The sequence below is a fragment of the Lepus europaeus genome, chromosome 23 (assembly GCF_033115175.1).
Source record: "Lepus europaeus isolate LE1 chromosome 23, mLepTim1.pri, whole genome shotgun sequence".
In the NCBI taxonomy this organism is placed as follows: Eukaryota; Metazoa; Chordata; class Mammalia; order Lagomorpha; family Leporidae; genus Lepus; species Lepus europaeus.
The window spans coordinates 2,580,991-2,608,816 of record NC_084849.1 but is presented as its reverse complement, the minus strand read 5'-3'; the positions used below and the strand labels follow the sequence as shown (position 1 = coordinate 2,608,816).

Below are 27,826 nucleotides of genomic sequence, written 5' to 3'. Positions count from 1 at the left end.
AAGGTGCCAGGATGGCCACTGCATCTCCTTGTGTCAGATCTTCGTAAGAACCATGCCTGGACCACAGCGTATCTCATGGCCTTTAAAGTCAAGGAAATCACTTTCCAGAAATCCTAAGGCCCTGTGGGCTGTGCCTCCTTTATCATTGAGTACCTTTGTCATTAACTACCTTGCTAAAGGTAGCACGGATTACTGCACCCGAACTAATGCCGAATGCCTCCCTGCAGATTCTACAGCACCGACCGCGTGCTCAGCAGTGGAGACGGATGGAGCCTTGCTTTGGGTACACAGCTATCAGGGTCTGCCCCACAAGACCACTGGGCTCGGTCACGGAACCCCTGTAGGCCACCCCGTGTATGAGACGTTGCGCATGAGGCCTCAAGACTAGAACCAGCTCCCAGGTGTGTTTCTTCCTTCCACCATACTTTTTTTTTAAGGATTTATTTTATTTATTTGAAAGTCAGAGTTACACAGAGAGAGGAGAGGCAGAGCAAGAGAGAGAGAGAGAGAATTCTTCCATCCTTTGGTTCACTCCCTAGATGGCCACAACAGCTGGAGCTGCTCCTATCCGAAGCCAGGAGCCAAGAGCTTCTTCCGGGTCTCCCATGTGGGTACAGGGGCCCAAGGACTTGGGCCATCTTCTACTGCTATCCCAGGCCATAGCAGAGAGCTGGATGGGAAGAGGAGCAGCCGGGACTAGAACCGGCGCCCGTATGGGATGCCGGCACTGCAGGCCAGGGCTTTAACCCACTGTGCCACAGTGCCAGTCCCCCACCATACTTTTAAAGTATGTAAAGTTCTTGTAGGACATCAAACCTTCCATATAAATATCCTTTTTTTTTTTTTTTTTTTGGTGCCGAAACTTAACAGCTTCTCTTCCAAAATCGAATGCTTAACTGCTGTGTTCCAGGGCCGGTCGGGGAAAATCCTCACAGAAACTGTTCATGCAGGACTTGGCCTCATTCGTCCCCTGTAGCTGGATGTGTCAGGCCCTCGGCGCCCCCTGGCCAGAGCTGAGCAGAGCTGCACATGGCCTGCAGCAGACGGGACACATTGGTCTGACACATGGCCGGGCTGCGGGGGAGGAGCCCTGCGCGCCAGGCCGGCTCAGCAACCCTGGACTGTGTGATCCCCGCGGCGGCTCCCAGCAGCCCCGGTAACATCTTGTCACAACAATTAGCAATGCACACAGCAAGTCAGAGGCGGCCGCACCACACTCGAGCGTTGCCCTCGGAGGCCCGCGGGGACTCGACGAGCCACACAGTTCTACTCTAACAAGCACAGTTGGCGCCTAGACCTGCCCGTGGCAAGGCCAGACGGGGCCGCACCTCCTCGGTGGAGCCTGTCCAGATTCCAGCCCCCTCCCAGGTAGAGCCGACCTCTCCCTGGCTTGCAGCCCCTCTCGACTGCACGCCTCCCTCGGCCTCTCCTGGTGGTGCTGTGTGGTTCTATTGTATTCATTTCATTTCCCGTTCACTCCCAGGTTGGGAGGGTTGGGGCGGTCACGCGCGATGTGTAGCCCAGCTTCTCGGGTGTCGCCGACACTTTGAGTTTGTTTCTGGTTTCTTCGGCAAGCAGAGGAGTCAGCGCAACTCCTGAAGTTTTAGTTTTTGGTTTGTAATTTTCATTTTATTTGAAAGGCTGAGAGAGAGACACAGAGAGACCTGCTGTCCTCTGGTTCACTCCCCAAATGTCCACAGTAGCCAGGGCTGGGCCAGGCTGAAGCTAGGAGCTAGGAGCTCGGCTCAAGTCGCCCCTGTGGGTGGCAGGACCCAAGCATCTGCTTTCTCAGGGTGCACATGATGAGCAGGAAACTGGACTCAAGTCAGGCGCTCCAGTACGGGAGTGGGTATCCCAGGTGATGTCCGGCCACTGTGCCAAGCCCCCAGCCAGGCTGACCCTTTGGACATGTGCCTGTGTGTAAGAAATGTTGAGTGAGGCTGGATGTGTTTCCTGTCCACCCACATGGTTGCTGAGTGGTGACCCTGGCGAGGGGCAGGCATCTCTGGGAAAATCCTGCCATCGTCACCGTCACGGGAAGGGTGCCGTGGCCGCTCATGGGGACGCTCTTGGGGCCAGGAGCTAGAACCTTTAGGCGAGGCTACATCGTCCACTGCCGAGCCTCTGGCCGGTCCTGTGTACGCCGTAGATCACTGAAGAACGTAAGGATGTATTGGTTTGGGTGTAGTAGTCCATGCCACAGTAACAGATACAAAACCCTTGCTTTAGCAAAGTAGGTAAAGGGATTCAGGGCAAGCAGAGTGTCCCAGCAGACCCACTCGCGGGAGCAGACACAGCAGAATTGAAAGACAAGGTTGGATGGCCACGTCCACCGCAGGGTCACTCAGTGCTCAAACTGACTCACCTCGAGGGACTGTTAACAGAGGAGTGGGAGACCCCGTTCTGCCTGAAAAAGAGAGGCCTTGAAATGCCGCGCCTGGTGAGACGGGACGGCCACCGAAGGCCAGCACTGCACGGTCCCTTTGTGCGCGGCCCCGGAGCGGCCAGAGGCACAGACACAGGAAGCAGGTGGAGGTAGCCGGGGTGGGGAAGGAGCGTCGGGGGAGACAGAGAGGGAGAGTGGAACGGGTGTAGCCGGGGCTGGGGAGCGAGGGGTGGGCAGTTAGTGTTTAATGGAGGCGGAGTTCAGTTTTGCGAGACTGGATATTGCTAGAGATGGATGGTGCTGACGCCGGCACCTTGATGCCACGGAAGTGTCCGCTGAGACACCTGAAGATGCCAGCCTTCCTGTTCTCAACACACTCTTTCCTTCCAAAGGAAATTCAGTCACTTTCCAGGCTGAAAAGTCTGGAGATAGAACTAGACGGAGGGCACAGTTGGACCCAGGCGTTGGAATGGTGCTGTCACAGGTCTGCCTGCGTCCCCATTGCTTAAGACAAAATGCAGCCAAGAGCTCACAACCTCTGAGCGTAAACTTAAAAGGGGGCTTTCTTTCCTGTTGCTGTGTTGGAAAATTTCTTCCGAGAGCTCTGATCAACCCACGCAGGGTCAGCTCATTCCTGAACCAGTTGCCACCTCCTTGGGGACGGCTGCATTCCATAGACACTAGTTCAGCTGCACAAATAAATAAAACAAGAGCGAGAGAAGGTGGTGATTCCATGAGGGCACTTCAGAGACGACGGAGAGAGGGGTTCACAGTTCATTGTGGTGAAAAGCTGTCAAGGTCCACGCGGTTTATTCTCAGTCCGCATTTTCCATGGACCTGTTGGAGGCCCCTCGTGTGGTCGGCAGCCGCTGAACCCTCGAGCTGTCCTGGGAAGCGTCGGGAGAGGTGTGGACTGCAGTCCTGGTCACCCCGCCTTTGTGGCACTGGAGGTGCAGGTGTGGTGTTGGCGCAGCCAGCTCAGGTGGGAGCCCGGGCAGCCGGCCCTCGCCCACTCGTGGCTTCCTGCAGGGAGCCCGCCCCCTGCTGGCATTAGCCCGGCGTTGCTCTCATGCAGGCTGTCCTTTACGGCCGAGGGTCGTATTTCTTACATTCCTTGTTCACCTTTCTTTTAACCGAGAATATATTTCTAACCCTAGAAAGCAAACCCCGGGATGCAATTCATCAAAAAGGAAGCCACAAACAGTGATTTGGGAACTGGAGAGAACCAGTGTACTCGTCAAAACTCCACGGTCAGAAACCCACGGTGAGGCCTTGGGCTGCGGTGTCCTTCAGAACCAGGCCCTGGCGCGGGTGGGTCTGTGCCGTCGGCGTGCTGTCCTACAGGAGGGGACTCCACTGCCCGCCCAGGAGGGCTGGGTGCCAGGGCCCCGAGTCCTGTGGCGAGGGGGCCGCCCTCCCTCGGCAGTTCTCATGGCAGCGGTTGTCCATGCCTGCTCGGGGGGGCCCTCAGGATGACCGCCGCCGCGTAGCCATCCGTTCCTCACTGCCAGTAGGAACAGGTGCCCTTCCCGGGGTATCAGTCTCTCTGGCCAGTGCTGCCTGCCCAGTCCCCACCCTGGCTGCTGTGGTCACAGGGAAGGCGAGATGTGAAGGGAAGTCTTGGGGGGGGGGAGGGTTAAATAACCATGTGCTCCGAGGAGAAGTCCTTTCCTGTGGTCCGTCTCTCTCTCTCCCTCCCTGTCGGACCCTCTCCAGCGAGGGTCCAACGTAGTCACGACACGGTCACTGTTCGTCGGTTCTCAAGGAACTTTTACTTGTGGGGGTAAAAGGAAAGCGGGGAGAGGAGAAAAGAAGAGGAGGGGCCGCGGTGGCGGCCGCCCCCCCAGATCCCAATATCCCTTTATGCTGGTATCGTCCAATCAGATGAAAGGGCGCGTATAGCCGCAGGTTGAAAGTTCATCTGTTTCACCGGGTTCCTCCTGGTTGTTTATGCAGAGTCCATTCTGTTTCATCTGTTTCACCTGGCTGTGTTCGTGGGCCTTGTGGTCGACCGACTGCCGCAAGCTATGCAGATGAGGAGGTGCTCACAGGTGGCCAGCCTGCGGTTCCCCACACTCCCCCCCCCCATATTCTCTCTCTCTCATATATATATATACACACACACACATACACCTTCTCTCTCTCATTTATTTTTATTGTGCTCTGGACGTTGTGATGGAAGAATGAGATGGTGCAAACTATGTAAACTGTCCTGAGACCTTGAGAAAAAAATACCAGAGCCCGTGAGGACGTCCACGCAGCACCGCCAGCCTCGTCACGCGGTGGTGTTTGGCATAGATGAACGTCTGTCTGTCTCGAGCTGGCTGCCTGAGCCCAGAGCGCCACGTGGCAGTGGTGTCCGTGCTCAGTCGAGCCCTGGGGTGACTGCAGGCTCCAGTCCGTGGCCTCCCCAGGCCATCTGACGCCATTCCCTGGCCGTGGGTGGGTCTGGGTTTCAGCCCAGGACTCGGGGTGTGGGGGTGGGGACACTGAAACCACAGCGTCCTTGACCTCCGAGCGGGGGAGACACGGCCGAGACATGCTCAGCCGTCTGGCGTGCTGATGGCGGCGTGGACACCGGAGGGAGAGTGAGGGTGAGGGGCTGGGCTGTCGGGGCGAAGGTTGCAGAATGAAATCCGAGAGGCAGAGGGAGGGAGGCCCAGCACGGGGGAGTGCAGAACGCACCTAGCAGGTGGCGGGGCCACACCGCCTCTGGCTTCCCTTCCGCAGACCGCCGTGCTGCAGCTCAGGACGGAGCCCTGGGAGGCTGTGCAGGAACGGGACAGTGTGGAGGCTGCACCCTAGCGTGTGGAGAACACGAGACCAGTGGCAGCGAGGGCTCAGGACGTGGCTGGCGCGTGGTGCCTCCCGACCCGGGAGCCCAGGGGGGCTGTCCTGTTCTTAGCTGCCCGTTACCAGGTGCTCCCCTTCCTCGCCGAGGGCGTGCTGCTGAGAGGCGCAGGGCCTGGGGGCGGGGGGGGGGGGCGAGTTAGTAGGTCAGCCTCGTCAAATATTGATGGCCCAGCTGCCCGGAAGCCCTCTTCCTCCCGCCGCAGCCCCTGTGGGCCAGGCCGTGCGGGCGCTCAGGGAGCCGCAGATGCCTGGCGGTGCTTACGGAGCCGCCACGCGCTGACGGACGGGCTCTACTGCCCTTTTAGGTTTTATTATTTATACCTTCTTTTGCACCAGTGACTCGACCAAAGAGTGGTCCGGCTGCCTATCAAGTTAGCCAGGGAGTGTGTGTGTGCATGTGTGCCTGTGTGGGGGCCTGTTTGTTGGCGTGTGTGCATACGTCCATGTGTGTGTGTATTTGCATGTGTGTATATATCATGTGTGTGTTTGCACGAGTGTGTGTGTTCATGTGTGCATGTTTGCGTGCATGTGTGTGCATATATGTGCATGTTGCATGTGTGTGTGTGCACACATAATACTCCTCTTGGTTTCCCTCCCACGGTGGGGCAGTTACCGCATGTGTCAGAGACGTGCATCGTTGCTCACGGATCGCGATCCCTTTACTGCTAGACAGTGTAGACGAGTTGTTCTTACACTGGGGCCGCATGGCAAAGGCCCGCTGCTAACTGCCACGGACTGCGTGCAGGTGAGCTGATTTCTCGGCCACGCTACGTTACTTTTCCTCCTGTTCACAAAGGAGGGTAATGATGGGATGTACTCGGTGCGGTTAGCAGGGAGCCTGGCTGATACTGGACACGTTAATGAGAAACGTGCCTGCTGTCTCACTGTGCTCCATCCGGACACCAGCACAGGCTCACGCGGCGCTGAGTGCTGGTGCCTCCCGGCCTCCACACTGGCCTGGCAAATCAGAGCATCGCCAAGGCCAGGCTGTGTCTCCTGCTGGCCGGCGCTCAGCCTGTGCCGGACGCCAGGGTGCATCTCCCTTTGGAGAGCGTCCTCGCTGCCCATGTCTGATACGGAGCGCTTCTGACCGCAGCAGGGACTGTCCTCCTTCCGGTGGGTCAGAGCACCGTGCCAGGGCACGCGCCGGTGCAGATAAAGAGAGCCGGAGCCTCGGGCAGCCGGTACCCGGGAGTGTTGGGGGAGGCACGTCAAAGTGATGCCTTCTCCCTTGCCAAGCCCTGAGTGGGCCCTGTGTGCTCAGCCTTAGAATCAGGGTAGGGTTTCCCAGCCCCGGTACTGACAACACCGGGGGCCAGTTGATCGGCAGGCCGCGGCTGCCCTGTTGATTGGAAGATGGTTACCAGTGCCCCAGCCTCTTCCACTAAGTGCCAGAACCACCCCTGGCCGGGACAGCCAGCACTGTCTCCCGACGTTGCCAGATGCCCACTGGCTGAGAACCACTGCCCAGAGTGCAGCAGGATGGGGGGGGGGGACCCCTCAGCTACAAGCCACCGACGACCTTGGCTTTCAAATCTGGATGGGCGGATGTGTGGGCTCAGGAGAAGCCGCTTGAAGCTACTGGCACTCCGCGGGATTTTAGTTCCAGGGGCAAAAGTTCACTTTGCTTTTTGATTGTTTCCGGAGCGATGCCTCCACTCAAAGCCACTCCAGACTGACGGCCAAGCAGCGCGCCTCGCAGGCACACGCTGCCTCACCGTGCACTCATCTCATGAATAGTTTAGCACAGGACACAGCGGCCAACAGCACGCACCTCTGCACGTGTCCTGACCGAGCCATTCAGCCTACACCTGACCGTGCTCCCAGAGCTAACGGGGAGACAGGGGTGCAGCCCGCACCTGAGCTCAAACCCAGAGCTAACGGGGAGATAGGGCCTGCACCTGACTGCGCTCCCAGAGCTAACAGGGAGACGGGTGCAGCCCACACCTGGCTGCACTCCCAGAGCTAATGGGGAGATGGGTGCACCCTGCATCTGACCACACTCCCAGAGCTAACAGGGAGATGGGTGCAGCCCGTACCTGGCCATGCTCCCAGAGCTAACAGGGAGACAGGGGTGCAGCCCGCACCTGACCGCACTCCCAGAGCTAACAGGGAGATGGGTGCAGCCCGCACCTGACTGCACTCCCAGAGCTAACAGGGAGATGGGTGCAGCCCGCACCTGACCGCACTCCCAGAGCTAACAGGGAGACGGGTGCAGCCTGCACCTGGCTGTGCTCCCAGAGCTAACGAGGAGACAGGGGTACAGCCCGCACCTGGCCACGCTCCCAGAGCTAACGAGGAGACAGGGGTACAGCCCGTACCTGACCACGCTCCCAGAGCTAATGAGGAGACAGGGGTGCAGCCCGTACCTGGCCACGCTCCCAGAGCTAACAGGGAGACAGGGGTGCAGCCTGCACCTGACCACACTCCCAGACCTAACAGGGAGACGGGTGCAGCCCACACCTGGCTGCACTCCCAGAGCTAATGGGGAGATGGGTGCACCCTGCATCTGACCACACTCCCAGAGCTAACGGGGAGATGGGTGCAGCCCGTACCTGGCCACGCTTCCAGAGCTAACAGGGAGACAGGGGTGCAGCCCGCACCTGACCGCACTCCCAGAGCTAACAGGGAGATGGGTGCAGCCCGCACCTGACTGCACTCCCAGAGCTAACAGGGAGATGGGTGCAGCCCGCACCTGACCGCACTCCCAGAGCTAACAGGGAGATGGGTGCAGCCCGTACCTGGCCACGCTCCCAGAGCTAACAGGGAGATGGGTGCAGCCCGTACCTGGCCACGCTCCCAGAGCTAACAGGGAGATGGGTGCAGCCCGTACCTGGCCACGCTCCCAGAGCTAACAGGGAGATGGGTGCAGCCCGCACCTGACCGCACTCCCAGAGCTAACAGGGAGATGGGTGCAGCCCGCACCTGACCGCACTCCCAGAGCTAACAGGGAGATGGGTGCAGCCCACACCTGGCCGTGCTCCCAGAGCTAACGGGGAGACAGGGGTGCAGCCCGCACCTGGCTGCGCTCCCAGAGCTAACGGGGAGCATCCAGGATGTGCAGACAGGAGTGAGGCAGCTCAAAGACCCGACAGCCCAGCACGTGGCTGTTGTGCAAGACAAGGGTGTGGGTATCTCCAATGAATGTCAGTTTAATGAGCAGAGGAACCGACGTCAGAGCATAATCCAGCGAGGTCTGTGAGCCTGGAGTGGATTCTGCTGAACCCACCAGTCCTATAAATGCGTTTCTTCCTGAGATCACAGAGACCTGTTCCTGATAGGAAATCTTGTTTGTTGGGCATGAGAGTGCAAAATGGTTGTGCCTTTAAAATCCCCGCCCTTGCCGTTCTGATAACTTGGCCAAGCTCCACTGGAGCTGGGGAGAGCTGGGGAGAAGGGGTTCCTGATGGCTTCAGTCTCGGGCCACAGGTCTGCTCTGACAGGTAGTTCAGCACGGAGTGCAGGGTGCGGCAGGAGTGGGCAGGAGACAGGGACCCAGCCCCCGGCAGCTCAGTGGTCCCGGCTCAGGAAGTCGCTAGTGCATGGGCTGAAGAGTCGCGGGGCCGCTTGTAGGAGACAGGGTTGGGGCTGGGGTTGGCACCCAGCTCAGGCTGTGCGAGGGAAACGCAGGAGCCGGTGTGTGCAGCATCCTCACTGCGCTGGGCCCTGTCACGGCCCCTCCCTCCCGTGCTTGGAAGAACTGTGCACACAGGGTGGTTTGGGACAGGAGGGTGCGTGTGGGTGGGAGCGTGGCTGGCTGGCTCCGTTGGATTCAGGAGCTCCCTGTGCACCTGGAGAGGAAGTTTGCCGTCCTCATTGCATGGAGAGTCACTTTTCCAAAGAGCTTTTCTAAAGCAACAAACAGGAGCAGGGGCGGGGTAGTTAATGTAAAGTTAGTGGCGTTCCAGAGTGTGTGCAAACGAGCCCGCAATTTGAGGGTGGGCCAGGTGACGAAACCTGGGGAGACCAAGTGCACGCTCAGCCCAAGAGTGACCTCCGGTGGGCACCTGGCGGCCTGGCTGCCACAGTGACCACAGCAGTGGCCATGCCCACTCAAGGGACTTGCAGGGCCAGGGTTACACCGCTGATCCTGGGCCAGAGCCTGTGCTCTCGCAGGCATTCTGCTGCTCTCCAAGAGCGGTCAGGTGAGGGGTTGGGGGGACAGACGCTGACGAGGGACAGACCAGCCTTGCTTGGTGGAAAGACGGTCGGGGGCCGGGCCGGGCCGGGCCGGGCCGGGCTGGACTGTGGAGCCAGCGCTCCGCCTTCCCTTCTGTGTCGTCAGCTGCGGCAAGGTGCACCCCCCAGAGCCTCAGCCCCCAGGAGTGGATTCTGTCCCAGGTCTGAGGTCCCCCAGGAGGAGCCGCCGGGCCCGCCTTCCTGGCTGGCAGAGGGCGTCTCCGTGTCCCCACAGCATCCTTGAGGTTCCGCCCCGCTGTGAGGGCGGCGCCTCCCCAGCGCCCTCACTGTAGCTCCGTTACTCGGCCCAGGCCCTGTGAGGTCGCCCTCCGAGGTGCAGGTGTGGGGAGAGAAGCCCCGAATAGCAGCCGATGGTTCCCATCCCCTGGGGCGGGGGCCCGAGGCCACACCACACCCCCAGCCCACACAGAGCCCACAGCTCCCAGCGCACTGGGGGAGCTTACAGGGACTGCGGCCACCCCCACAGATGGCTCGGAGGATGGAAATTGGGCTTCCTGTGTGGGAGATTTGTGCTGAATACTGATCTCTCCGAGGAGCACTTGCAGCTGGGCTGCACCCGGTGCAAGCCCATTCTGGAGAGGGGCGTGTCCTGCATGGGTGCAGCAAATGTGAGCGTGCTGTGCGCCCGGCACACGGCCCACGCAAGTACCCAGGCAGGACGAGAGGCGCCACAGGTCAGCCCACACCTGAATCCCCGAGTCCAGCACCGTGCTGGCAGTGGTCGGTGCTCAGCACCGAGGCAGGAAATGGAAAATGACGGTGCCCATGGTGCCAATGCTGTGAACCCCACGTCACCTCCCGGCCACCTGCAACACCAGCTGCACACACCAGCGTTCACTGAGCTGTGCCCCCTCCCCAGGGACGAGCAAGAAGCAGCCGAGCACCTCTCCCAAGGCAGGGCCAGCGCCAGGCTCCTGTGTCCGCTCCGTGCTGTGACTTCTGAATCCACTCTGATGCAGGCCCCTTCCCGGTCTGCGAGACTGACGATCTGCCTTCCCGTACCCAGTGTCTGAGCTGTGCTGACCCGTATGGCCCAGGGCCCGGGGTCCGTTACGTCCCATCGTGCCGCCTGGCCGCGGGCTCTTCCAGAGCTCAGACCTCCTGTGCTTTTGTCCATTCACGGTTCCCTCCTGTCCCTTACTTTCTGTTGCACTGGACCTGGGAGTCTCCTCTGTATCGGCCTCTGCTCGGCTTCCCGGGATGTTTTCTCAACCGGATCCTCAGTCACCTGCTGTCTTTCCTTTCGTGCTGTGTGTCTGTGGTCCCAGCGCTTGCCCCCCTCGGCGTGAGCTCCATGAGCACCCCTGTGTCCCTGTGCGTGTGGACGATCGTCTGTCAATCATGCCCGTCCCTGCAGGGGCCGTATCCCCCCCGGCTTGGCCCCCAGCCCGCCCCGTTCACCTGCTGCGGCGTGCCACCGTCCCTGCCTGCCTCTCATGTAAGGTGGGAGGGGCTGACCACGGCCGGGACTTGCCAGCCACAGGCTTGACTGGAAGGGGACCCTTGGGTGGTTGGAGGCACCTCGGTGTCAGCAGCTTCCTGTTTCTGCTCCTAGGCTGGTAGAATTCTCTGGAATTCTGGGGTCCAAGCCTGGGAGAGAGAAATTGCTCAATGTGTACCTGTTTCCACATGGCACCCTGATGCTCCCTCCCCCAAGGGCCAGGCCGGGGAGCGCCCTCTGGTGGCCACCCGCTCTGGGCCAAGGGCTCATCCTGGCACGTGTACCTGCTTTGCACCCTCTGGGAGCTGCTGCCGCTGCCGCTCCTCTCCGTGCGCAGGCACACGCCTTCATTAGTGTCCCCTCTGTTCTCCGTGAGGGGCCTGGGAGAGCACAGGGAGGTGTTCGTGCCCAGCGTGCCGTTGTCTTTGTTGGCTGATTGACAGGACGACGGAGGTTCACATGGATGGGTTGGCGTTTGAGGGGAGGACGCGTCCAGGTGGGCAGGTGCACGTGTGCAAGACACAGCCCCACGGAGAGCCTTGGCCTTCATTCATGTTTGTGGAGGCTGAGCCAGGCCACAGTAAGTGTGTCAGGGACCTCCCTGGAGGGAGGTGACAGCAGCCAACGTGTCGAGTGTGGGTTACGAGTCTGACTGCTCCGGTCTTCTGCGTGGACCGTACGTGGCTGGGCACGTGTGGTCACACAACAGCTTTATGGTGATGGCTGCCACCACCAGTGCTTGGTCACAGGGGTGAAGCAAGGCCCACGGCTGTTCCCCCCCCAAGGTCACCTGGCTACAAAGTGGTGCGTGGTGACAAACGTGTCCCAGGATTCCTCAGCTCTGGGCGCTGTTGCCGGTCTGGGTGGGAAGTTCTGTGTGGGGTTGGTGGTGGGGTGGGGGCTGCCCTGCGTCCTGCCGTATCCACCCCCCCACCCCGAGCTGTGACAGCAAACACTTCCCCAGACCTCACCAGACAGCCCACTTGAGAGGGGGTGCACAGTTTCTCGGGGGGGGGGGGCTCACTTTCCTGGGCCTTGCTTCACCCCTGTGACCAAGCACTGGTGGTGGCAGCCATCCTTGTAAAGCTGTCGTGTGACCACACGTGCCCAGCCACGTACGGTCCACGCAGAAGACCGGAGCAGTCAGACTCGGAATCCACACTCGACACGTTGGCTGCTGTCTCCTCCCTCTGGGGAGGTCCCGCCTGTGCTCCCCCTGCACCTTGCTGTCCAGGGAGTGTCCAGGACCTGTTCCCCTTGGACCTGGGCTGCGAGTTCACAAGCGCTCGTCTGGGGCAGATCCCCTCCCACTGCAGCCTCGGCACCGTTGGTTCGCTCCGTGAACCCGTGTCAGCTGCAGTGAGAGGCGTGGGAAGGTGAAACGATCGGGTGCTGCTCCGCAGGGCGGGCGCCCCTCTGGGCGGGCCAGGTCTCTCACCTGTGGCTCTCCTGCCCCTCTGCTTCCCCACAGAGCCAAGGTGAAGAAGGGGGTGCGGATCCTGAGCGCCCAGCCCAGCGAGCCCCGGCACTGGGCCGTGAAGCAGGAGGTGGGCAACGGCGGGAAGCATGCCACTGCCACCGTGTCCTGCCAGCGCCTGGCACAGGCAGCGCGCAACAGGTAAGCCACCTCCCCATTCTGCGGGCCAGCCCACATCCGCGGCTGCTCCTTGGAGCTGTGAACCCCCATCCCAGAGGCCTGGAGGCACCGGCACTGGGCTCGGAGGCGGAGTGGGGTCCTCTGTGTGTCCCACCCCTGGACGCCCCCTCGGGGCTCTGCCCTCTGTAGCTGAGCTGAGGCCGCCTGCCCACACAGGGCCGTTTTCCGCGTGTGTTAGAGTGAACCCTCGGCCGGTCACACCCAGGAAGCTGCCAGGAGAGGGTTCCGAGACACCTGTGCTGTGATCTAAAACAGCTGTTTTCCCATCGGAAAAGCAGCACAGACTCGATTGAAGCTATTTGGAAAAACACGGTTACTTGAGAGACAGGACCTGAAGTCCTGTACCGATGCCCTGGTGCCCGGGAACGGCCCTCGGTCGCCTGCCGGGGCTCCGTGCGTCGGCTCCCGTGGTAGAGCTACTCACGGCACCGTACGCGTGCAGATTTGAGGCGCTCTGCTGTCTGCTTGTGTTGGAGACATTTCCTGTGACGTGAAGCGTTCCTGAGAAACGTTTCTAATGCGTCACAGCCTCCGGCCGCGCGGAGTTGGCCGAGTGCAAACAGCCGGGCCGCCCTCGGAGCGCCGGGCTCTTCCCCGGCTGCATGCTCACCCGGCAGGGCCCCTTCCACATCCAGCTCTGTCTGCTTCTCCTTTTCCTGGGGGTGACCTTAGAGTCAAGACGCGTCGCCCTTTTCAGGGCCTGGGACACAGTCTCAGTGTGTCCCCGAGGGGGTCGGCGGGTCGGGAACGACCCTTCCGCTGTTGGACGCGTTTTCCTACGTGTGTGTTGCAAGTTGGCCACAGAGAAAACCTGATTCTTCCTCCGCATTTTAATTCCCTGTTTGGACACCGGAACCCCGCCCCCTCGGGCCTTCCTTCCTGCGAAACCAGAGAAGCACCTGTCCTGAGCAACTGGCCGGCTCGGTACCCCAGGCACGTCCGGGTGGGATCGGGGTCAGGGGTCGGGGGCTTCATCTTTGAGTGTGTGAAAGAAAGGCCAAGAGGAAGTGTGCGTGGGGTCCCTGGTGCACGTGGGAGGCCGGGGGCCACGTTCAGTGTCCTTGATCAAGTGCACATCACGTCTGATGAGCCCACAAGATGAGCGTTGATTATGCACCTGGGGTGAACAGCTGACGCACAGTGGGTTAATCTGTGTGAATGGCCCTCGGTCAGACTCGTGTGGGGTGGGTCTCTGAGCCTCTCTCTGCTGCCAGCCTGTTTCCAAGGCTCCAGGAACCGCCCACGGAGCCCAGTCGGGTCTGATGAGGGGGGAGCTGAGACGCGCGTCGCCCCGGCCAGCTGCTCTGATCCTCTCTGGACAGGGTGCCCGGGGTCAATTTCCAGACTTGTCTTTGCCCCAGGTGAGACCCACGCTGACCAATGCTGGGGACTGGGCCTGTGCTCAGCTTTCCTGCCCGATGTCCTGGAAGATGTTTGCCTATAAGAGAGCTGGTGCACTGGTGTGCACCTGACAGGTGTGCCCTCACTCGGCCGCCCACCAGCACACACCTGACAGGTGTGCCCTCACTCAGCCCACCAGCACACACCTGACAGGTGTGCCCTCACTCAGCCCACCAGCACACACCTGACAGGTGTACCCTCACTCGGCCCACCCACCAGCACACACCTGACAGGTGTGCCCTCACTCAGCCCACCAGCACGCACCTGACAGGTGTGCCCTCACTCGGCCCGCCCACCAGCACACACCTGACAGGTGTGCCCTCACTCAGCCGCCCACCAGCACACACCTGACAGGTGTACCCTCACTCAGCCGCCCACCAGCACACACCTGACAGGTGTGCCCTCACTCAGCCCGCCCACCAGCACGCACCTGACAGGTGTGCCCTCACTCAGCCCGCCCACCAGCACACAGCTGACAGGGGCGCCCTCACTCGGCCCGCCCACCAGCACACACCTGACAGGGGCGCCCTCACTCAGCCCACCAGCACACACCTGACAGGTGTACCCTCACTCGGCCCACCCACCAGCACACACCTGGCAGGTGTGCCCTCAGCCCACCCACCAGCACACACCTGGCAGGTGTGCCCTCACTCAGCCCGCCCACCAGCACACAGCTGACAGGGGCGCCCTCACTCGGCCCGCCCACCAGCACACACCTGACAGGGGCGCCCTCACTCAGCCCACCAGCACACACCTGACAGGTGTACCCTCACTCGGCCCACCCACCAGCACACACCTGGCAGGTGTGCCCTCAGCCCACCCACCAGCACACACCTGGCAGGTGTGCCCTCACTTGGCCTGCCCACCAGCACGCACCTGACAGGTGTGCCCTCACTCGGCCCACCAGCACGCACCTGACAGGTGTGCCCTCACTCGGCCCACCCACCAGCACACACCTGACAGGTGTGCCCTCACTCGGCCGCCCACCAGCACACACCTGACAGGTGTGCCCTCACTCGGCCCGCCCACCAGCACACACCTGACAGGTGTGCCCTCACTCGGCTGCCTTCTCACTTGGCACCTTGAGGAGTGCGGTGAAGCCAGGGCAAGACCGGAAGTCCCAGCAACAACTGGCACCTCACCCAGTGTCACTCATGTTCTCGTGGGCCACTGCTGCCCTGAGATACGTTTCTGTTTAGCCAGTTAACTTAGAGACAGACAGGGAGTGTGGGTGTGGGTGTGCGTGAGAGAGAGGCAGCATTCCATCTGCTGGTTCGCTTGCTAAATTCCTGGAATGGCCAAGGCTGGGCCAGGCCAAAGCCAGGAGCCTGGAATTCAACCCAGCCTCCCCTTGGATCCCCACTGCCCCCCAGGGTGCGCACAGAGGGGAGCTGGAATCAGCAACAGAGCTGGGGCGGAAGGCCAGGCACTCCTGCGTGGCGTGCAGGGGTCAGCTGTGCCCAATCCACTTTAGATTGCGGTGCTAAGTCACCTTTGTTCTCAGTAGTGATAGCTTTAGCGTTACACACACAAGGCACCTTTGAGATGTTCTGATGTACGTGACAAGGAGTACGGAAGTGCGAGTGTTGTTCTAAGTGGTTGTCCAGACGCCCGGTTCCACCAGGAGCACTTGGAGAAGCAGGGCGTGCGGCACTCGGATGGAGAAGGGAGGGGCTCTGATGCTGCGGGAAGCCTCTGCCCCGGTACGCGCCCTGCACACCTGCACTTGCCCCCGGCCGTGTGCTCCTCCTGTGACTTCGCTCAGAGCCACCATCTCAGTCCCGGAGGGTGGAAGCCAGCATGGGCTTCGCGGAATTCATTCCTGGTGGAGCTCCAGGGCAGGCTCCGTCCTCTGGCTGTCCGGAGGCTCCCCCTCCCCTGGCTAGGAGCCAGCCCAGGCAGTGAGCTCTGCTGCACTGCACCCCCATCTCTGCCTCCATGGCCACGTCCCCTCCGACTCCTCTGCCTCTCGCGTGCTCTGATACGGGGCCCATCTGCGTGGTTCACGACCAGCTGCCACCCCAAAACCCTACGGGAAGCACACAGGCAAAGTCCCCGAGCCTCGTGAGGCACCGCTGTCAAGTTCTGGATCCGGGAGTGGACAGGCTCGTCTGCCGTGATCCTCTGGTATCACGGTACCTGTGAAGTCCACTCAGTCCTGAGTCCTTGGAGCTGGGCTGGCTGCCCTGGGGCGCTGGGCTCGGCCCAGGGGCTGCGGCACATGGTGTTCCCTCTCCAGGAGGAGGCCCGGTCCTTACAGTGCCGCTGTGAGCCATGCGGCCCCTGCACAGCCCCCTCAGATAATGTGTGGGGGCATCCAAGCCCGCAGGACAGGACCGGCTCCGTCAGTTATCTGGGGACCCCACTGGCACTGAGCTCCCCTAATTCCATGATTAGGGGCTGCCTGGAGGGGTCTTCCAGAAGAACTGGCGCCCCTGCCGGCTGTGACCGTGTTCGGAGGGGCCGAGGGCAGTGTCTTCCCAGCCTAGGCTCCTGCAGTGGCCCTCGGGCGCGTTTGCACTCTGGTCAGTCTCCAGTTCTGGTCGTGGGAGCCATGGAAGCCGTGGCTGCCTTGTCAGATCACGCATCCCCGTGTCTGGCTCATAAAACTGGGTTCCTGGGGTGCCGCTGGTTAGGCCAGGGAGAGGCAGCCACGCCACGGGCATCTGCCTGGGAAACAGATCCTGAAAGTGGTTCTGGGGCCGGCGCCGCGGCTCACTAGGCTAATCCTCCGCCTGCGGCGCCGGCACACCGGGTTCTAGTCCCAGTTGGGGGCTGGATTCTGTTCTGGTTGCTCCTCTTCCAGTCCAGCTCTCTGCTGTGGCCAGGGAGTGCAGTGGAAGATGGCCCAAGTGCTTGGGCCCTGCACCCACATGGGAGACCAGGAGAAGCACCTGGCTCCTGGCTTCTGCTGGCCATAGTGGCCATTTGGGGGGTGAACCAATGGAAGGAAGACTTTTCTCTGTCTCTCTCTCTCTCACTGTCTAACTCTGCCTGTCAAAAAAAAAGGTGGCTTTGGAAGGCTGACAACCCCTCGCCGGCCACCTGTAGACCCACTCCAAACCTAAGTCCAGGTCGAGTTTGTCCACAGCCCAGCTTAGGCTCTGGTCCTGCCCCCAGACCACCCCTCCTCACCCACTGACTCCGGCAGCTCGTGCGGCAGGAGCGCACTGGAGCTGACCTGGGCACCCACAGCGGAGCCAGCGGGCAGCCAGCGGTTGGAGACGCCTGCGGTGCTTTTAGAAGTCGCTCAGTCCTCAGGCTGCTAGCACGGAGGTGGATAGCACCAGGGCCTCACGGGCCCCTTCACTCGCCTGGCAACGTGTGGGCTATGGAGGCTGCACCCACACAGCCATCCCCTGCTCGCCTTCCAACGCCGTGTTCCGATCCCTGCCCTGAGCCCGGCTGCCTGTGGGACTGCAGAGCCCCTCCCCCAGTCCCGTGTATCGGACCCGTGTCCACGGTTTGGAAGGCGAGTGTGGCATCTGTGACCATCGTGACGCCGCACTTGGAAAGCAGCACCCACGTCCTGGTGATTTTGAACTGCAGACGTTCCTCCCCGGCTCCCAGGGCTGCAGGTCCCAGCTGGACCTGCCGCAAGGGCTCGTGGGCAGAAGAGCCTGCCTCGGCGGGGGTGGGCTGGGCTCGGCCATGCACTGCAGGCTGTGGGCGGAGCTTGTTTTCTGCCCTCCCAGTGTTTATCTGGGGGCCAGGCTGGGGTGGAGCCAGTGGACTTGTTCTTCTCCCAGTCACCACCCAGCCTTCCTGCTCACCCCCAGCCATCTAAGACTGAGCTGTGTCACATCCACTGTGTCCTGTGGTCCAAGGCAGCGGCACAGCCAAGCCCACTGCCCGCGGGTGAGATGTCCACCCCCTGCAACTGCAGGGGGCAGTGTCGCACTCAGTGTGGGTGGGGCTGGGGAGGCACCCGGGTGAGCCGAGGGCTGCTCAGCTCAGAAACCTCACAGTAGGGGAGAGGTGCTCCTGCCCTTCCCCTGTAGTAGGACGCAGGCTTCCCGCCCCCACCCCCACCCCAGCCTCCTGCTCTCACAAATATTTTCAAGTGCTCAGTACTTGCAAGTCAGTCGCTGACAGAGTATGGCCAGTTGTCTTTTCAAGTCGAAGGGGCTTGAAGGCGGCCAGAGCACGACCTGAGGAGCTGGCCCGTGCTCAGCGTGCAGGAACCAAGGAGCGTGAGGAAGGAATGGATCCAGCCCGGCAACAGGGGCGCCCCATGTACCTGGCACCCCTCCAGCTGCATCACACCTGCAGGCTCAGGTCGGCGTGGGCTGGGGCAGGGGGTGCCCAGACAAACCCATCCTGCGTGGAAAACACATGGGACACTCCGCACCCACCCTATCTCTGCTCAGAATGTAGCTTACGTGTTTGAGAGACAGAGAGAAGGCCCGGCTGCAGGTTCACTCCCCGGATGCCCACAACAGCCAGGGCTGGGCCGGGCGGAAGCCGGGAGCCAGGAGCTCCATCCAGGTCTCCCACATTGCAGCGGGGGGTGGGGGGGGTGTGAGTGGGGCAGGGACCCAAATACTTGAGCCGTCACTGCTGCCTCCCAGGGTGCATGTGAGCGGGAGGCTGGGGTCAGAAGCAGGGGCTGGAGCCTCCACTGTTGGGTGCAGGGGTTATAACTGCTGTCTTGACCCTAGGCCGATACCTATGCCCATCTGCCTTTTTTTTTTTTTTTTTTTTTTTTTTTTGACAGGCAGAGTTAGAGAGAAAGGTCTTCCTTTCTCCACTGGTTCACCCCCCAAGTGGCCACTATGGACAGCACTTTGCAGCCAGTGCACTGCGCCAATCCGAAGCCAGGAGCCAGGTGCTTCTCCTGGTCTCCCATGCAGGTGCAGGGCCCAAGCACTTGGGCCATCCTCCACTGCCCTCCTGAGCCACAGCAGAGAGCTGGACTGGAAGAGGAGCAACCGGGACAGAACCAGCGCCCCGACCGGGACTAGAACCCGGGTGCTGGTGCTGCAGGCAGAGGATTAGCCTAGTGAGCCACGGCGCCGGCACCCATCTGCCTTTGATTCCCCACCCCACCGAAGGCCATGTCTGCGGTCCCGCTGGGGCTCCACCAAGTGTCTGGGGATGCAGTTCAGCCCACAGCAGTGGGATTTGTGCAGAGATGCTGCACCTGTGGTCAGAGCACACCTGGGGCGCCGGGGCTCCTTTTCCCAGCTCCTGCTGGTGGCTGTGGTATCCTGGGCATTGCCGTCCTCCTGGGGTGGGTGGTCCTGCTAGTGGCTGATGGGGCGTGGGGGTGAAGACTGAGCTCTGTGTCTGAGTGGCCGTGGGCAGGGTGGGGCTGAAGTCACACCCGGGAACAGTTCGTCTCCCTGCTGCTCCCTTGCCAGCTTCCTGAGCCATCTGCAAATGAACCCTTCCCTTAGCATCTGCTGCTTTTACTGGCTTGTATTTAAGATGTGTTTGAAAAGCAGAGTCACAGAGAGAGAGGTCTTCCGTCTGCTGGTTTGCTCCCCAAATGGCCCCAACAGTTGGGGCTGAGCCAGGCTGAAGCCAGGAGCCTGGAACTCCATCTGGGCCCCCAACGTGAGTGCAGGGGCCCAAGCACGTGGGGCATCTTCCGCTGCTTTCCCAGCCCATTAGCAGGGAGCTGGATGGGAAGCGGAACAGCAGGACTCCAGCCGGCACTCACGTGGGAGGCCGGTGTCACAGGCAGCTTAACCCGTTACACTCTGCTGCCAGCCCCAACACCTGCCCCTGATGATCTGAGCCTACTGTTTTCAGGAGTAAAAGAGCCTCGGCCCCCTGCCCTCACGGAATGGCTGTGCAGGTGCACTTGGGGGAGGGACGCTGTTTCCACAGAGCCCTGTCTCCTGCATCCCGTGCCTCCTAGAGACCTCAGACCCAGGGAGCCCAGCCCTAGCTCTGCCCCCGCACACTGCCCTGTGCCTGCTGCTGAGCTCCTCAGCCCTGGGCCAGCATGCTAGCCATGTGAACACCTGGGCATGCAGGGTGGGTCAGCTGGCCACCTGCAGCACACATGCACAGGGCTCCACGGGCCTGGCAGGTCTCCTGCCTCCTCCGGGAGCACCCTCTACTTGCCCTGACGTCTCCCTGCCCCCATCTGCATCTTAGCCTGAGCCACGGGGGATCAATCAGGCCAGAAGCTCCAAAGGCCCGAGGGCCGGCTGCAGCCTGGCGGGCAGGGCAGGGGCTGGCCCGGCTCCTCCTGATTCCAGGGCTGCAGGTTTTGTAGTAAGCGCTTCTGCCCCGAGCGTTCCCTGAGCCTTGCTCTGAGCTCACTCCTTCAGGGAAGATGCCAAAAACGAGGTGTTTCTTGAACCTGGGGCACTCTCTGATGCCAGCCGGGGGCTCCGTTAGAGGACTGCCCTCTGGCTATGGCTGTGCCTGGCTTCCCAGCATGGCTCAGCATGGCTCAGCCTCTTGTCCAAAACTTGACCAAGCTGGGTGCACCTGTGCTGGGAGGGCGGCAATGCCCTGACCTGAGGTGACTCACCTGTGCAGTTTGAAAGTTTCCCCCGGGACTTTATCTGTAAAATGTCACTGCTACGTTCTCTTCCTGCAAGCAAGCACACTCTCTTACAAGCAGAAACGCAAATGACATATTCCACATTTTCCTGGTGCTTGACTGCGTGCAGGATAACTCTGTGTCTCAGTGTGTCTGGCCTCTTATAAAGCGCTCCGTGTACACTATTTCAGTAGATCGTGTAGATGCTCTCATGGACCGAGGGGTCACCCCGCTGGCCACATAAAGACAGTCAGAAGGAGGGAGCGTCCAACTCAGTACTCACACAAATTATTGAAGTTTTCTTCTAAAAGTAACTTTGCTGCTTAAGTAACTGGGGTAAATGGGGAAAACTGTCAGTTTCACAAAAACAAAAAGAATTAAAATGTGAAAATCCCACATGAGTCGCAAGCTGGTGTTAGCAGCAGAAGGGGCTGTGCTGTTCCTGTGCTGACACCAGAGAGGTGCAGGTGGCATGGACACCTGCATCCCGTGTCGGATGCTGGGATCGAGTCCTGGCTGTGCTCCTGATCCAGCCCCCTGCTGTGTACACGCCAGGCCATGCTCGTGCACACGCAAGCCCCCTGCTCATGTACACCCCAGCCCCCTGTTCGTGTACACCCCAGCCCCCTGCTCGTGTGCACCCCAGCCCCCTGCTCGTGTACACCCCAGCGCCCTGCTCGTGTACACCCCAGCGCCCTGCTCGTGTACACCCCAGCCCCCTGCTCATGTACACCCCAGCCCCCTGTTCTTGTATACCCCAGCCCCCTGCTCATGTACACCCCAGCCCCCTGTTCTTGTACACCCCAGCCCCCTACTCGTGTGCACCCCAGCCCCCTGCTCGTGTGCACCCCAGCCCCCTGCTCGTGTGCACCCCAGCCCCCTGCTCGTGTGCACCCCAGCCCCCTGTTCGTGTGTACCCCAGCCCCCTGCTCGTGTACACCCCAGCCCCCTACTCGTGTACACCCCAGCCCCCTGTTCTTGTACACCCCAGCCCCCTACTCGTGTGCACCCCAGCCCCCTGCTCGTGTGCACCCCAGCCCCCTGCTCATGTGCACCCCGAGAGGCAGCACTGATGGCTCAGCTACTCTCTGCCAGCCATGTGGAAGACATGGGCAGAGTTCCAGATTCTGGCTTCAACCTGGCCCAGCCTTGGCTGTTGGCATTTGGGGGGTGAACCAGTGAATTTGAGCAGACTCACTGTCTCTGTCTCTCTTGCTCTATCCTTCTTTCCCTCTCTCCCTCCCCACTCTCCCTCTCTCCCTCTTCCCTCCCCCTTTCACATAGATCACTGAATTGAAATTTAAAACGCTGAAGAAAACAAGAGGTGAGAGAGGTTATGGGATACTGGCTCCAAAGGGGGCAGTTCTCTGGCCCCTTCATCTCCTGACTGAAGTTTGGCAGGTCCTGGGGAAGAACCAGGTTCAAGTTCATGCACTTCAAAATTTCGATTTGTCACCCCTCCCTCTCCTGCACTCACTAAAGCAGACACTGGCAGCCATTCTGGGAGGGGGCTGGGAGCCAGGTGTGCAGTGGGAAGAGACAGGGCCCCCACTCCCTGCTCTGCCCCCCAGATGCAGATCTGCAGCTAGCTGTTCCAGGACTGGTTTGCGGCCAGCTGGGAGACTTCCTTCTTATAATGAATTTAAAACTTGTGAGAAAAAACCTAAAATAGAAATTCCGCATGTATGTGAATCGACTTTAACCACGGGAAACAGGTAGTCTTGTGGCTGACCCCAGCAGGGGCATCCCAAGCGGCCCCCAGAATTGCTGCCATGGGGAGTTACAAGCCTAGGCTGTGGATTTGGGGTGTCTGTGCCAGGGCTCTCAGCTGAGGGGGTGCAGATCCAGCAAAACTCAAGCAGAGCCATTTAGACTCTGTGAGCACAAGGGGCCGTGGAGGTGGGGAGGGGCAGCTGCACCTGCTGAGTCTCTGGAATCTTCTAAAGCCACTGCAAGTGGCCATTGTCCTGTGAAATCACCAGATTGGCAAACATTCGCTCGCATTTGTAAAGCCACTGTGCAGATCAAACAAAAGGAGCCTCCTTCAGGACAATCGCTCTCCAGTAAGTAAATCCTGTGTGAAGTGGCTGCTTGGAGTCAGACCCTGCCCGCTTCCTGCGGGAGGCCGATCGTTCACGTCATCCAGGCGTGGGCTGGACTCGAACACACCTCTGCATGAAGCCAGCGTTCAGATGCAGCTGCCCTCATTGTCACCGCTGGATCCCACCTACACCGAGAGAGTCTGCGAGGCGTGTCTGCTTCCAACAGATGTAAACCCGCGTCTGCACGCTGGCTTCTTGTCCCCATCTGGCTGCAGCTTCGGTGAGGGGCCAGCCTCGGCGGGGACACCTGCCTGTGGCTGGCGACGGCTCCCTGCCAGCCCCTCTGGTGCCGGGCAGTGGACCGGCCAACGTTCCCTGGTGTGTTTAGGGAGGCTTTCTGGGCTCCACATACTTCCACAGAACACCAAACCTTGCCTGTCCTGCGCGGCAACCCCACCCCAGAGTCAGAGCAGCCACTGCACCCCACACCCCTTCGTTCGAGAGCGAGTGCCACACCTCCGGACTCTGCAGCAGGGAGACGTCGGTCAGGCAGTCAGAATGAGAAGGGCTTCCCCGAAACCAGAATGGTCGGACGTGGTGAGCAGAGTGCCCGTGAGCCTTCATCTGTGTGGACTCAGTTGCAAGCCTTAGGTACGCACGTACTCAGCTGTTTGTTTTGGAAGATTGTGGGATGTGGGCATGTTCCTGGCTCCATCCTGCAGCCGCGGTAGAGCTTAGGGGATGCTGTGCCAAGATAATCTCTTTTCTAGGGGGAAGTGCACAGAGCACGCCCCCACTGTGAGAGATGCTGAAGAGAGCGGAGTGACAGAGCTGGGTCCCCTGGTGACACTCAGTCCCCCACTCCACCCATCCCAAACTCAGCAGGCTCTTGGAGGTGCCTGGGGCAGGGGGCTTGATTGACGGGTAAGTGGCAGGGTTCCCCAGGACACGACCCCTCCTTCGCACTCTGGGCAGGCACTGGGTCTTTGGCTTCAGAGGTTTGTGGCAAAGGTTAAAGCCCAGGATGGTGGAAGTTATCAGCGTCTCCTGTCTGGGGAAGCTGAAGTCTCCCAGGAGAACTGTGGAGGCACCTGTGGGTGGGCAGTGGGGACAGGAGAGGAGAAGGCGACTGAAAGAAGAGATGATGGCATCGGGAGCTGCGATGCACGGCTTGGTGCTGTAGGGAACGGACGAATGCCCTGCTTTATCTCCCATCAAGGCCACTGCCGTGGGAGAGGCTGCTGTTCCCAGAGGAAAACCGAGAAGGGACAGGTGCACCCCGTGGCTGCACTGTCCGTACCGTCGCCCATTCTCCCTTAACCCTCCCCAGTGAGTATCAAGGGACTCCACCTTCAAACGAGGGCAAATGTGGGACAGGTCGTATGGTCCAAAAATACCCCGAGTGGACATACTCTGACCTCAACCATGCTCTGCTGGAGCCCCCACCCCGGAAGCTGTGACTGGTTGATGGACAGTGCCCAGCAGAGGTGACACCAGGCAAACCTGGCTCTCGAGAGCGCCCTTGGCCAACATGCGGGCAGGACGGTCGCCATGAGGCTGCCGTGCTGGGAGGAAGCCCAGCTGTCCCCCGTGGAGGGCTGAGAGCCCGGAGCCATGTGCAGAGCGGTGCAGCCCCCGGAAGCTCCACCCCCGGCCATTTCTAGCCGCTGTCTGACCGCAGCTGCATGGAGAGCAGAGCCAAAGCCGCCCAGCCAGTCCTGGAGTCCTGAGTCTCGGAAGCCACGGGAGAACGCAGTGATTGGTTGTGCGGTGCCGTTGCACTTTGGGGTGATTTGCAGCAGAAACAGACCCGGAATCCGGGGGTGTTTGGAAGGTTGAGCTCCTTGCTGGAGGCCTGCGTCGTGTCGTGGTCCTGTCTGTCGCATCCCAACTGCTCCTGTCACTTGAGATGCCCAAGTGAAGAGAGGCCGAGGGGCTTGTCTGCCTGTGCCTAGGCGCCCTGCCCAACCCCTGCCTCCCACTGCGCCAGGAGCCTGTTTCTTGGCTTGAGTCACCCATGCCTCATTATTTAGGGCCTCCCATGGCCAGAACAAAGAGTGTTCATATTCCTCATTCCCACCAAGATCTGATGTGTGGTTCCTGGTCAAAACTAAGGTGTGTGGGGCAAACGTGGCTCCCAGCACCTGGCCCAACACAGCTCACTGCACCACGTGAACACGGCTCCCAGCACCTGTCCTGACACAGCTCACTGCACCACATGAACACAGCTCCCAGCACCTGTCCTGACACAGCTCTCTGTACTGTGTGAACACAGCTCCCAACACCTGTCCTGACACAGCTTACTGTACCGTGTGAACACGGCTCCCAGCACCTGTCCCGACACAGCTCACTGCACCACATGAACACAGCTCCCAGCACCTGTCCCGACACAGCTTACTGTACCGTGTGAACACGGCTCCCAGCACCTGTCCCGACACAGCTCACTGCACCACATGAACACGGCTCCCAGCACCTGTCCTGACACAGCTCTCTGTACTGTGTGAACACAGCTCCCAACACCTGTCCTGACACAGCTTACTGTACCGTGTGAACACGGCTCCCAGCACCTGTTCCGACACAGCTCACTGTACCGTGTGAACACAGCTCGCTGCACCTGGTGAACACGGCTCTCAAGTGTGCTCACCACACTGGTACTTGACTGTTGGAGCAGACTGTGGAGCTGGTGCCTGGCCTGTGCCACAGAGCAGGTGCATTTGAGGCCCCACCCCGCAATCGCACCTTGGAGAGTCGGTCTTAAGCAGAGGCCTGGCAAGAGTCTTCCCTGGGGCCGTCCTTCTAGAGGCAAACAGCACCAGATGAGGGCTGCAGGCAGAGCTCCCTGAAACCCAGGCTCTGTGAGGTTCCAGGACCTGTGTGGAAGTCCCCAGGCCGCCCCAAGCCACCTCGAGGAACTGGTTTTATCTGGCTGTCTGCATCCTTCAAGTTCCAGGGACCCAGGCTGAGGTGGAAGCTCTGTCCCACACCTGACTGTCACAGGAGTGGAGAAGAGCTGGTTCCTGTACGATGATTTAATTGTTGTCTTCTCATCAAAGGCAAAGCTTTGCTACCATGTCCCTGCATTCCCTGGATCTGTACAGGGCCATGAGTGGCCACGCGGCCACGCGGGGCATGGTGGAGCCACGTCCTGGCTCTTCTCGGAGATCTGTGGTTCTGTGACACTGGGCTTTCTCCATGTTTTGTGAAGGTGAGCCCGGCGCCATGTGGTGGCGTCCTTGTGAGGGCTCAGTGAGTCAGTGAATGGGGGGCCCCGATGGGGGCTCCTAGCTTCTTCCCGACATCCTGTGCGTGGCAGTTGGAATTCCGTGTCCTGCAGTTGTGAGGAACGGGAGGCAAGCATTCTCGCTGGTGGTGCCTCTTGGCCACTGAGCCGCCCTGCCCCGCCAGCCTTGGCAGCACCCACATGTCCTGGGCACCCACCTCCTCACCCTCTTGTCCTCTCAGCCCCCGCACCTGTCAGCATTTCTGGCCCTGCCCCCATCCTCAGGGCCACCTGGACAGAAGAGCCACAGAGTCCTGTGGGTGCTGACGGGTTGAGTTGGCGTTGCTTCGGTGGCTACAAGCACACACAGGGCTGGAAAGCTTATTAGAATTTGTCTCGCTCTCTGCTTCTGTTCTCTAACTTTCTAACCGGCACCTGTCCCCAGAAGTCACCAGTGTTGGCAGTTTATCAGCCTTTCCAAAGGTGTGTTTTGTGTTTGCAAACAGAGACACGCATAGAGACACATACACATACACACACAGTGTCCCCACACACATAGCACACACATGCATAATACACACACATACACTGCACACATACACTTACACAACACCACAACATACACACAGTGCCCCACATACACATGCATACACCCAAATACACACATACACCACACACACATACTGCACACACACATACACCCAGATATACCACACACACACATACACAATGTTCATACATACACAACACACCTGCATACCTACACACAAATATACACGCACACACAGACAACACACAATATATATAGTGTCCCCACATATACGCATACACCACACACACACACATAAACATACACCCAAATACATACACCACACATACATACTGCACACACACATAAACATACACCCAGATATACCACACAAACACACACATACACAATGTGCACACATACCTACACACAAATATACACGCACACACATAGACAACACACTATATACAGTGTCCCCACATACATGCATACACCACACACACACACATAAACATACAACCAAATACACACATACACCACACACACATACTGCACACACACATAAACATACACCCAAATATACCACACAAACACACACATACACAACACACAATATACACACAGTGTCCCCACATACACACACACACATGCATACACCAACATGCACCATGCACACAAACACATACACAACACACACACACAAAATATACACATACACACATATACTACATACATACAGAAAACACACACAAACACACAACATACACCATAAACACGAAAATGCACACATGTAACACACACAAACGTGCACACACATAAACATTCACACACATGCACACACACATGTGCACACACAACATACACATACGCACAACATACACATAAAAACGCATGCACACACGTTTCCCCCTTCACCCCACCCTGCAGCATGGATCCCGGTCTGCCTCCCTCTGCAGCAACGCCGGGGGAAGCCGTTCCGTTTTCCCCATTTCCACACAGAAGGCCCCGGTCTTCACAGACGTCCGCAGAGTCTGGCGTCCAGCCCAGTTTGTACCCGCGCACCCCCTGGTGACTGCCGTGTGGGCTCTGCCCAGCACCTCGGGGCCACTTCCAGTGACCTGGTCCAAAGGCCATCTGCACTTGTGTGATTAGATCTATTCAAAACATTCTGCAAGTGGACCAGTTGAGGAAAATGACGTCGTAGACATTGGGGTGCAGCCCGAACAGTCTGCACCAGCACCCGCCCTTGCTGATGAGCTGTTGGGTTTGGGGGGGCTCTGATTTGCTCAGGAAGGACTTGGGGTCCAGTGGTCAGAGCTGACATCTCGGGGGCACTGGGCTGCGATGCTCCCAGCCCCACCTGTAACTCCCGGATCCTCAGTGTATCCCTTGGACCTCCCACAGTGATCAACACCCAGGCTCTCGGGTAGGTCTCTGGGGTGCTCTCTTCCCACCCTTAATTCCAGCCCCTTGCTTTCTGCTCACGGCAGCCCAGGTGTGCTGCTCCAGACAGCCAGAGCGTAGGGATTCCTTTCAGATCCTGGGACAAAGCCCGGTTCTTGGCCACAGCCTCCGGGGCCCGGCCCCGGCCCCGG

The 27,826-nt window shown here is 60.0% G+C and overlaps 1 protein-coding gene across 1 annotated transcript in view; it reads left to right on the top strand.

The window, feature by feature from the left end:
- Positions 1 to 27,826, top strand: part of TMEM132C (transmembrane protein 132C) — a 161,775-nt gene that overhangs the window by 70,736 nt on the left and 63,213 nt on the right. Inside the window, exon 3 of the mRNA XM_062182825.1 lies at positions 12,352 to 12,498. Within this exon, the coding sequence (XP_062038809.1) occupies positions 12,352 to 12,498 (147 nt within the window). The remainder of the gene's footprint in view (positions 1 to 12,351; positions 12,499 to 27,826) is intronic.